At 45.7% G+C, this 11,683-nt stretch overlaps 1 protein-coding gene across 1 annotated transcript in view; it reads left to right on the top strand.

Moving 5' to 3' along the window:
• The window catches only part of Sh3tc2 (SH3 domain and tetratricopeptide repeats 2), a 63,006-nt gene extending 51,881 nt beyond the window's left edge, over positions 1-11,125 (top strand). The window contains exons 13-17 of the mRNA XM_028774242.1: positions 2,865-3,015; positions 3,685-3,807; positions 6,855-7,005; positions 8,688-8,884; positions 10,297-11,125. Coding sequence (XP_028630075.1) covers positions 2,865-3,015; positions 3,685-3,807; positions 6,855-7,005; positions 8,688-8,884; positions 10,297-10,488 — 814 coding nt within the window. The 3' untranslated portion in view covers positions 10,489-11,125. The remainder of the gene's footprint in view (positions 1-2,864; positions 3,016-3,684; positions 3,808-6,854; positions 7,006-8,687; positions 8,885-10,296) is intronic.
• Positions 11,126-11,683: the final 558 nt, after the last annotated feature.

The raw sequence follows: 11,683 nt of genomic DNA, 5'->3' as shown, positions 1-11,683 counted from the left end.
TGTGTGTGTGTGTGTGTGTGTGTGTGTGTGTGTGTATGAATGACAAACCAGGTCTAGAGCCTTCAGGTAGTGGCAAGAGGATGCTGGGTCATTTCAAGTCAGGTCTGTATGTGACACAGCACAGCTGTTGGATTTATCATAATGGGATAGTAAGGATTGATAAAAAAGTATCAAGGCTCCTAGTTTAGACTATTAGTGCACTTTTAAAAAGACACGTGTGTCTTGGTGAAACCCTCCGGTCATATGAAGGTCTCCATGTTTTACCTCCCAACCCCATCCTGGGGTGCTTCTTAGAAATGCTTACCTCTTCTTTCCCTAGCAAAGAGGCAAATGTCTACTCTGTGTGTTAGCCTCAGAGGATCTAAATCTTGTTCCCTGAGGATGTGGAGTCAGAAATTTCAGAGCAAGAACATCCGAGGACAGTGAGTGGTAATAAAAAAAACACAACAGGAAATAGGATCAAGATGAGATTTATGAGTTCTGTCTTCACCATTCGTTCCGGTCAGAGTAAGGAGCATAGTGGAGCCAGGCTGGGACTGCTTTAACTCTCTTTGTCCAGACTTGGAGAGAGAAGGTCAGGCCTTCCTTCCTATGTCTTATGAGGACTGTGGTTTCTACCTAATCAGGGTGGCCAGTGGCCAGCACAGTAATGCATGTGGCTCCCCAGCTTTCAGCACTATCCCAGCTTCAGATCTGTTGTACTTGAGAGTAATGTTCACCCTGGATGCCCATCATCTTATGTCAAGGGCAGGGCAGTAGGGACAACCAGAGTTCTTTCCTAGCTCTTACATGGGCCAAATACCTGGGCACTCTTTTCAGAAAGCCAAAAGCTGCATCACTGCCAAAAAGGATCAGTGAGCGCCAGTTCAAGGCAATGTTTGCATCCCTCATTGGAAAAAGGGCCTGGCAGCTGGGTTGTCTGTGATGAGCTGACATATTAATCCATTTTCCATTGCTATTGCAACACATTTTGGGCTAGGCAATAGGGCATGATCATCAATAGGCCATCATCACTCCAGGTCTGACATAGGCCTAGTGGCTAATGGTATCACACTGGCAAGAATGCTTGGTGAGATAAGGAACCAGACCTATGCTGTTTCTTCAGGACAACTCAGCTCTCATCAGAACTAACCAGCGTCCCAGGACAGCCATGTAATCCCTCTTGTGAACAATGTCTCAGATAACTGGTGATCCAATTACCTTGGATTAAGCCCTATGTCTTATAGGCTCCACTACCTTTCAGTTTTGCTACAGTGGAGATCAAGCCTCTAACACGCTAACCTTTGTGAGCCAAGCCATATCAAAAGCACAACAGTTGAGAATTACGCTCAGTGCATATCCTTCCTGTCTACCTGTTCACAGTTGTGGCTGATAACATTTGGTGTTTCTAGAAGATGCATGTTCTCGACTTGGATGCATGTGGTCATAAAACTGAGTGTGGTTTTGGAACTCGGGTCTATGGATTGTGACTGTCATGCTTCCCTTTAGTTAGTCTCAGGTAGCTCTGGGAGTCTGGAGGTTTCTGAAGCTCTCAAGGTAATATTGACGGGGTGGAGGCCACAAGGTTGGGAGGTGGTAGGGGTTGGGGGGAGGGGTGGAGTGGTGATTGTGGGGAGGGGAGCTCACACTTTCAGAACTGTGGGTGGGGCTCTGGTTTTGGGGCTGCTCCTGGTGTGTTACACAGCAGTGTGAGGTCATCTCCCATGTCTGAAACTGTTTCCTCTACAGTAGTGGTCCTCAACCTTCCTGATGCTGGGATCCTTTAATACAGTTGTGTTGTGGTGACCCCGAACTGTAAAATGATTTTCATTGCTACTTCATAACTGTGATTGTGCTACTGTTATGAATCATAATGTAAATACTTTTTGCAGCTAGAGGTTTGCCAGAGGGGTTGCAACCCACAGGTTGAGAACCTATGTTCTAGCGCATACAAAGAATGGACTAGAACAGCAAGTCCTAACCCAAGATGTGCAGTCAGGTCCCAGGAGCTGTGACCAAGTGCCAGCACCTGGGTCATAATCCCAGCTAATCCAGAGCTCCAGTTAGTGTGACTGTACCACAGTTAATTGCATAGCTTGGCTGCATGTATTTGTTTAAAAAGCCCCCAAGTGACTCATGGCTGCTGGAGGTGACAGAAGATGCCCTGTGGTTCCTGCTGTTCTCTAGCTCTGGGTCTGCACCACCCCATCATCCACACCACATTTCTTCATTAATCGCTATGATGGGGAAATTGTAGTTTTCTACATGACACGTTTTCCCAAATCATTAAAGAGTACCCACTAATTAGAGAGTTTCCAAATAATTAAAGCAGGATTAAGTACCATCTTTTAAAAAACAAATCAGTCTGTTTGGATTGCTGTTCTTAATGAAAGATCAAAATCGTCTTCATGATTTCAAGTTACCCACTGTACATTATGTCTATGGCCACTCAGGCATTACTTTCATAAAAGTACATTTGGTGTCTTCTAAGGTGCTTATGAGAAGCGTACTGTGGTATAGTTTAAAGGTTGAGGGATATGGGTTAGTGATGGTGATCATGATATCTCAGTGTTCATCAACTGCTTCCTACTTCCTAGGCACCAGTTTGAACATTCCAGATGGATTATGTTTCTTAGTCCTCATAATAATCTAAGGCAGGAACAACTAATTACACTCCCCTTTTACAGATGGGGAAACCCAGGCTTGGGTAAGTACTATACTGTCTTAAGATCACACAGCCTGCAGAGCTGAGACTCAAATAAGTCCCTACTCTCTCTATGGTGGGCAGTAAGTTTGTACTCTTCTAGAAACTCGGGTCCTCCTGTGCTGAGTGACCTCCGAGCTCTTGGGTCCTCCATAGCTCACAGGTCTCTCTCTGTCCTCAGGTCCCTCAGAAGGTCCCTCGCCTGCATAAAGGAGAGCCTGCGTATATTCGTCGACCTAGGGGAGAGAGACAAGGCTGCTGAGGCCTGGCTGGGGGCCGGACGCCTGCACTACCTCATGCAGGAAGATGAGCTGGTGGAACTGTATTTGCAGGTGGGTCGGGTGTGCTAACTCTCTCCTCTCAGCGACTTGAGGAGGCGGCTGTACTCTCTAAGATGACTAGAGGCAGAGACAGGAGAGCTTGTGGGGTTGGGGGAGGGGTACTGAGCACATACCATTTTGTGGCTAATAGTGACTTGAGCTCGGAGGAAGAGTTGGGAGTGTGTTCAGTCTTGCTGCCTTCACTTGCCGGGATGGGTCCCACCTTTCCAGTTTCAGTCATTTGTACATTAAGTGGGGTCTGTTGCTAAATCCGTGCACTCTCTTAGACCATTATTTATTTATTTTTCTTGGACTCGACTTCACATCAACCTTCCAAAGACACTCAACTGTACATAACATCTCAAATCCCTGGCTTGATTCACTTTTTAAAGGCTTTCCTGAAACATATTAAAATAAATATTTAACTATCAAAACAGACTGCTTATCTATGCACTACTTAAGACCTCCCCAGGTCCCACCAGAAGAATGCCCTCCTCCCACATGGGACTTTAAGACAGATCACATCTGAGTCTTTTGACCAGCCTCATGGGTGAAGGCCAAGACCACACAATGGCTAAGGTTTCTAGGATTCTGACCAGGTCCTGGATCCTCCCCCTGCTTGTCTCCTAGAACCCTGGATGACTGTTTCTCTGCCTTTGACAGCCATTTTTGTTCCACTAGGAGGCCATCCAGACAGCCTTGAGGTCGGAAGAGCCCTCCCTTGCTCTCAAGCTTTACGAAGAAGCAGGTGATGTGTTCTTCAATGGGACCCGCCATAGACACCGTGCTGTGGAGTATTACCGGGTAAGCCCCTGACTTCCTAGTGTGCTGAGCCAGACCCTGACACAAATGTGGGCAGCTCCACTGAACCTTCTTTATCTTCCTTGTCTAGAACTCACATCTTCACCCCAGGAAAGGATCTCATCAACTTAGTTACTCTTTGGCTTGAGATATGAGCCTCCTCACTGCCACAGTATATCAGAAAAATTAGGTCGTTTTCGTGTATAGCACTTTGCAGTGGTAGCATACAGAGATTATCAGTATTCTCTTCTTAGTACTGTAGCGTACAGAAGATGACCTAGGGGGATGCATGGGTAGACGCAATTGGCTACCTTTTCTGTTGCTGGGATAAAACGACCAAGGCAACTTAATTTGAGCTTGTGGTTCTGAAGGAATAAGTATAACATCCTATCAGAGAAGTGTGACTTCTGGCAGGGACAGCAGCAGTAACATCTCAGACCGCACATCTTAAAGTGTAGGCGAGAAACAGAGAGAGCGACTTGAAATGGTGAGTCTTTGGAAACCCAAGAGTCCATCCCCAGTGACATACGTCCTCCAGTAAGGTCATTCCTCCTAGTCCTCCCAGACAGTCATCATCTGGGAACAAAGTATTCTAATGCCAAGACTTGTGGGAGACATCTCCTCACCACAGACACCAAAGATATGCTACTGTGCTTATAATAAACAAGGATTAAAGTGTGTTTAAAATTAAAATGCAAAAAAAAATAAAAATGCATGTCAGGCAGTAATGGTGCCTGCCTTTAATCCCAGCACTTGAGAGGCAGAGGCAGGTGGATCTCTGAGTTTGAGGCCAGCCTGGTCTACACAGTAAGTTTCAGGTCAGCCAGGACTATATAGAGAAACCCTGTGCTGAAAAACAACAAACAATTTAAAATGCATAACACCAGCACTAACATCAAATGCATCAAATTTAAAATGCATAATATCAAATCACTATTTCACAGTCATTATTGCAAATGATGAAGCTAGAAAACAATCCTAATGAAGTAATGTCCAGGTTTACAGATACATGAATTGTTGTTCATCACCTGACTGAAGTATTTGGTCCTAAACCTTTGCTTGTTTGGTTATGTACTCCAGGCTCTGTTGCCTGCTTTTCATCATACATGATTAGATACCAAATATGTGCTGGACACTGAGTGTAGGTAGGAGAGCAAGAAGAATCTCACTGACTGATGATATGCTAATTTTCATATGTATTCGATGGATAATAAAACTAGGGCTTGGGGCTGGAAAAATAGCTCTGGTTAAGAGCACTTGCTACTCTGGCAGGGGACCTAGGTTTAGTTCCTAACCTGTGAGCCACCTAACATGGTGGCTTACAACTGCCTCTAGCTCCAGTACCAGGGGATCCAATACTCTCTTCTGGCCTCCTCACATGCTACATGCATGTGGTGCACATACATGCAGGCACACACTCATACACATAAAATAAAAATAAATGAGGTTAAAAAGAAAAATCAGGCTCAAAGATTTGGTGACACACTTAAACTTCTGGAATTATGAAAACAATAGAAGTGATTATTTCCTGAACACTACCAGACATCGGCTCATGCAAGTATTCCACATATCGCCTGAGGTGAGTGACTTCCCAGGTGACCTCAGAGTTATTGGAAACTTTGGGAAGCTCCACACTGGATGCCATTTATTACTGGGGAAACTGGAGTCACCTCTTTTGGGTTGTTAGTTATACTAATTAAAGAATTTAAAAATTGACTTATAAAGAAGCCCAAAGACAGTGTTATTAAAGTCTAAGAGAAAAACAAGGTGGACAAACTGTAAATCTTGGCAGCACTGGGAGGAGAGAGCCAAGAAGGGGGAGAGGAGGGCACTTGGTGAAAGACTGAGAAAGATCAGAGCATCAGGAAAGCGTGTCTAGGCGTTTCCAATGTCTGAAAGGAAAAGAGAAAAGAAGGGAAAGGAGCCATTTTGTTTTTCTGAGTTAGGACTCAGAGAAGTGGCCAGGCTACCTGGCCACAGGGTCACATGGCCTCATGGCCACACGTTCATGGCAGTAGCCTGGCAGTTCGGCAGTGCTGTCAGATGGAAGACCTTCAGGCAGCTGCCCTGGGGGCAGGGTTTCTGAGAAGGGAAAGTATGCTATCTCACTAAGGGGATAATTGCCTCCTTTATCATCTTAGCAAGGCTTTTAGGTGACTGAAAGTCTCAGATAGATTAACCCTTAAAGATGGAGACAATTGTTTATGATACCCTAATCTTTGGAGCAGATCAGAACGCCAACTCTTCACTCAAGGCCAGAGGAAGATTCCATTCTTTAATAGGACCTCAACAGAGCCTTGATGACCCAATGACCTCCAAGGCCATTCCCTCCTCAAGAGCTGATGTCCTGAACTCATTTAGGATTGGTCTGAAATTGGGCAGTGACTATAACCCATTTTCACCATGAAAATCTGGAAACCCCATTTCAGAGATGTTCACAGGAAGGGCTTCGTGTCTGTAGCTACTTTTAACCTTACAATGGCTGCAGGCAGGTGCTCAATCAAGAGGTGATGACACCGGAGCTCTCTTCCGGCAATTCTAGCTGGAGAGAAAAGGATGACATGTCCTGTTTCTGGCTAAGGACAAGCAAGAATGGAACTGTTGAGTCAGGCAGTGGTGGCACACACCTTTAATCCCAGCACTCGGGAGACAGAGGCAGGTGGATCTCTGAGTTCGAGACCCATCTGGTCCACAAATTCAGTTTCAGGATAGCGAGGGATACACAGAGAAACCTTGTCTTGAACAAACAAAGAATGGAACTGTTTACTTTTGGATTCGCTGCCCTTAAATTGCCTTAGATAATCTTCTGTCTCCTGTCCTCATCATTAGGAAGTCGACTTTCCTTTGTGCTTTGCAGTTGCCTCAATTTTAGAAGGTTCAATGACCTCCAGTTCTTAAACTAGCTACGTCTGGGCAGAGTACCAAGAGGAGAGTGAGTTGAGGAAAGGCAACATGGGAACACACTGGTTACCACAATCCCTCCAGGAAAAGACAGACCTGAGGAGTGCAGTGTGTCTGTAGATTAAGATCACTGTGCCTCGGTTTCTCAGGCCGGGGCTGTTCCTTTAGCGAGGAGGATGAAAGCACTTCGAACAGAGCTTCGGATCTTCAACAAGTTGACCGAGCTGCAGATCAGCCTCGAGGGCTATGAGAAAGCTTTGGAATTTGCCACCCTGGCTGCCAGGCTGAGTGTCCTCACAGGTAGGTGGTCTTAACCCATAGGTGCATGGAGCCAGGAATAAACACTACTTATGCATGGCTAGTGAAGGGCTGTGTGGGTTTTAATCCCAGCTTCAGCAGCCAGGGAAATTGTAACTGAAACAGGATTAATTTCCACAAGTTTTGTTCTTCATCAACAGAACAGTTTTCAAACGAGTGTCTACCCCTGTTCGGTTACAAAAAGCAATAGTTATGTATATAATGGTGGCAGCACAGGGTGAGGCACCCGTCCTTACTCTGAGGTCAGTGATGCCAGTGCTAACTGTTCTGTCACAGTCAGTAATGTTCTCCCATGGGGTAAATGGTATTTTATTCTATGCATAGGTAATGTCTTTATCGCATAAAGACTTTTTACCCTGAATCTTTAATTTGTTGATAAGAAGGCAACTTATTCCCCCGTGGAGTAGAAATGCAAATGAAGGTCAAGTTGCCATTAACCTAACTCAGGACATATTTGAAGGAGCTTGCACTTACAGGGAAAGCTGGTGAGGAGTGATGTAAGCAGTTGGCAGAGGGGAAAGGCAAAATTAAAAAGACTGAAAACAAACTTTGTCCTGAGCATGTGTGTGTGCCTGAGGAAAAGCAGTGTTGATTAGCAGAGCCTTGATTGGTGTCAGGAGTAGATGGAAACCTCATCCGGTAGTTCTAGAAGGTTCTTCTGGGCATTTTCAAGGTCATCTGATACAGGAGGGAGTGGGTTTTATTGATTCTAACTGTACCAGAGGACTGTTTGCCCTTTCCCCTCCACTTTAACTGCAGGAAATCTCATCAGAGGCTTGTTGCTGACCTCAGGAAAGGCCCGAGGGCCTTGGGCAGCTCATTCTCTGCATGAATATCCTGGAGCTCTAGGTGGCTGGGCCCACCTTGCGTAGATGTCTCTGTGATTGTGTTCTCCCAGATAAGACAATTTTTCTCTCCTTTGGACTGCTGTTATAATTTTGGCTTTTGGGTCTTTGAAGCTTAAAAGCAATTTTCTTTTTTTAAAAAAGATGGCATCAAATAGCTACCTTGCAAGCACTCCAAAGACAGGATTGGACCAGGAGCTTTTGTTCTCTGTATTAATAAAAGCACTTTGTATCAAAGTGGTTAGTTATTAAAACCATTAACTCACACAAACTTCAAACACCTTAAGCCCTAAGCACACACAAAGCCATTGTTCTAAAAGGAAATGGGTCACTGTAGAATCTATGGGACTGAGAGTTGGTAAGGAGCTGCGATGTCACTGGGCTTTCTGAGGAGAGACTTCATGTGGAAAGACGGTTGCTATCCAGTGTTCTTCAAAGACAGGAATTCCTAATTACTTAATCAAGCTTGTCTTGTTATCTATCATAATCCATCACAGGTTTTAAGAAATAGCTCCCCCTTAACACTGAATCATGGCATTATCTGCAACACAGAAAACATTCCCTCCAGAAATCAGTCATCCCAGCATTTTGTGGCTGTCTCTGTAGCACGTTCTATAAGAGCATTGTTCTATTTGTGGGATTATTTAAGAAATTCATTGTTCTGAAACACCAAGTCCCATGAGGACAGGAGCCTGCTCTTTGCTCTTTTCTAGGCCCCTAATCTGTGACATCTGGTAGATTCAGAAAGTTTTCTGGCTGAAGATGAGAGAAGGATGCCCAGTGCGACTGCATGATATCCCTCACTCTTGTCGTTCTTAGGAGATCAGAAACAGGAGCTGGTGGCTTTTCACCGCCTGGCGACAGTGTACTTCTCTCTGAACATGTATGAGATGGCTGAAGACTGCTACCTGAAGACTCTGTCCCTGTGCCCACCATGGCTGCAGAGTCCCAAGGAAGCACTGTACTATGCCAAGGTGTATTGTCGCCTGGGCAGACTCACTTTCTACCAGCTGAAGGTAAGAGGCTGTCTTCCATGATGGATTTTTTTTTTTTTGAGCTACTGTTCAGCCACTCTTTGCTGAGAAAGTTAATGAGGGGACTTAGGAGTAGAGGTGAGAGGACTAGAGGGCCAAGACATCACAGGGCTTTATTCACAGGGTAGGGAATGGTTTCTCTGGGGCATGAGGACTTTTTCTGTTAAGCCCCACTGGAGAAGTGAAAGGTGTTGAGAAGAAAGGTCACACATCTCCTCTCCTATAACTCCTGTGAAAACTTTAATGTTGACTGCACCACGTTTCATATAAAGTTTCAGGAAATTGTATCACATAAGGAATGTACACGCATATGAGTATGTTTGAGATAATCATGTATGCCTATCTTGGATATATGGATATTTAAGCCCCGAGAAGGTTCTTGTCTTGATCCTCTTCTTTGCTGGGCTGGAGTCCAATCTAGAACTCCCAGTGGCTTCTAGAACTGAGTTGGTAGCCTTCAATCCCATTATAACTCTGACCCTGAAACTGTGTCCTCAAGTTTGCCTTCCCCTTCCACAGGTCCTTATCACCCAGCATAACCCATAAACTTAACACAGTGGCTTTTCGTGAGTCTTGTCTAACTCTGACCACAAATGGAGACTCAGGGCAGCTCTGCTGACCTTTCCCGATTGGTCAGACTGTTTCTGGCCTGAAATAATTATTCAGGATAATGAGAACCAGGAGTCTCTTTTTTGCATCCTCCCCAGAGAAGCAACTGTTTCTTATCCTTGTATGTAGAGAGGGACAGACGAGGTGAAGGCCCACTTAACCATCTCACTGTGGAGCCAGAGCAAGTGGCTCAGGGACAGAGAATACATGGTCTGGTTGTATCAGCCAAGGACTCTAGGTATTGCAAAGGGAAAACCTAGAACAACTGTAAACAGAAGAGGCGGTTTACTGACTCCCATATCTGGAAGCTGAGGTATAGATTTGGTTTCGGATACTTCTGGATTCTGTTCCTCTATTGGCTTCATGGATTCTTCCCATCTCCTTCTTGACACTGTATGTTCCTACTTCTGTGTGGCTCTTGTCCTCATTCTTTGCCAGACCCTGGGAGGCTGATCCAATACCCAAAAGGACACAGGCCATTTTCCTTGTTGGGTCATACCAAAAAGTCCCAGAGAGGGATGTACCCTTCAGGTTTGGGTCATGTGTACATCCTTGAAATTCTGTGTCCAGTGCAATGTTGTATCATGATTGGAGGAGATGGGGAAGATGTCTCTGTGCCTGAGTAGGGCAATGCCACTGGAGCCAGAGTACAGCGAGGGAAGACCTCCTTTGAGGCACTGGGGTATAGGGATGGAGAACTGAACAATGTCAATGCTCTTAGCATAGACTTAAACCTGTCCTGCAAGTACTGCTAATGATGTCTCTTCTTTGCCCCATGGCTTTAGGATGCCCATGATGCTACTGAATACTTTCTGCTGGCGCTAGCAGCTGCAGTCCTGGTGGGTGACGAGGAGCTGCAAGACACCATTAAGAACAGGCTAGACAGCATCTGCCAGAGTCCCTTGTGGCACAGCAATCCCTTGGGGTGCTCTTCAGAGAGGGCACGGTGGCTCAGTGGTGGGAGCCTGGCCCTCTGAAGAGGCCCATCCCCTTCTTGACCACTTTGCCATGGCTAGCTGCTGCCTTCCTGCCCTGAGTTCTTAGATCTGGGCCGGGAGGATTCAAGTTATCACCTCATTTTATGGAAAGCAATGGCCAGAAGAAGGGCTCTGTGAGAGGCATCTTGGCTCCACACTTTGCCTCCAGAACTTTGCCCAGGTCACTGTGACTCTTCTACACAAACAGCTCCAAGATGCCTTCTCTTGATCCAGCTCTGGAGAAAGGAGGAAAGCAGACACTGCACTGGGGAAAGTGTGAGCAGACTGTCCTGGTACCCTCACTAGCGTTCTCAGGGAAAGACCCTTCAGTGCCTGTGGAAGAACCCATTGCTTCTTTCTTGTCTTCTTCAAAACCAAAAGGAGTCAGCATTCGGTGCTCATGGGGACTGCTGGGTCCAACATGGTTTTGGCTCAGGAACTGCAGCCTCAGAAGGGTCAGGTGGAGTGCCCAGAGGTCCAACTGGGATCCATATTCTCTGTTCTAACTGGAAGCATGGCTTCTGTAAGACTTCCCAGAAACTTGAGTGAAGCTTACCCAGGGCTAAGGCTTGAGAATTCTGCCATACATCATTTGTAAATACTGTATATTATTAAATATTGGCTATTTACATTTATATGCCCCTATGTCTTCTTTATCTTGAGGGTGGGAAGAGAGATGAGTGGCTCCTTTACAAAATAAGTTTGAGTTATCTGTAACCACACACCACACCGAGTGGCTTGCAACAACATTGATTATCTATCTCATAGTGCTTGGAAGGCAGTAATCCAATGTGACCTCGCTGAGTCTTCTGGCTCAGGGTGGCTTACAGGACTGCAACCAATGAGTGGGCTGGGGAAGGAGTCACCTTGGATTCAACTGGGGAAAGAACTGCCTCCACTTGGTTCACATGGTTGTTGGCAGGAGTTGACCAGTTGAGTGTTGCCGGTAGTTGGCCAAAAGGGAGCCACAGTTGGTGCCATGTAGGCCAGGCCACCACATGATAGCTCCTGTCATCAGAATGAGCAAGGCAGAGAGACAAAAGGGACATCAAGCAAGAGAGATTATAATCAAATTGAGAAGTGGTACCCATTGATCTTGTGTATTGTGTCTATTATAAGGTCATTTGGCGTGTTCCTCAGACAGGATTGGCTTCCACAAAAGATGGCTGGGTGGCTAGCAAGACACAGAAGACAG

This window comes from Grammomys surdaster, unplaced genomic scaffold (genome assembly GCF_004785775.1).
Source record: "Grammomys surdaster isolate TR1022 unplaced genomic scaffold, NIH_TR_1.0 239, whole genome shotgun sequence".
Classification (NCBI taxonomy): domain Eukaryota; kingdom Metazoa; phylum Chordata; class Mammalia; order Rodentia; family Muridae; genus Grammomys; species Grammomys surdaster.
This window is presented reverse-complemented; position numbering and strand designations above follow the sequence as displayed.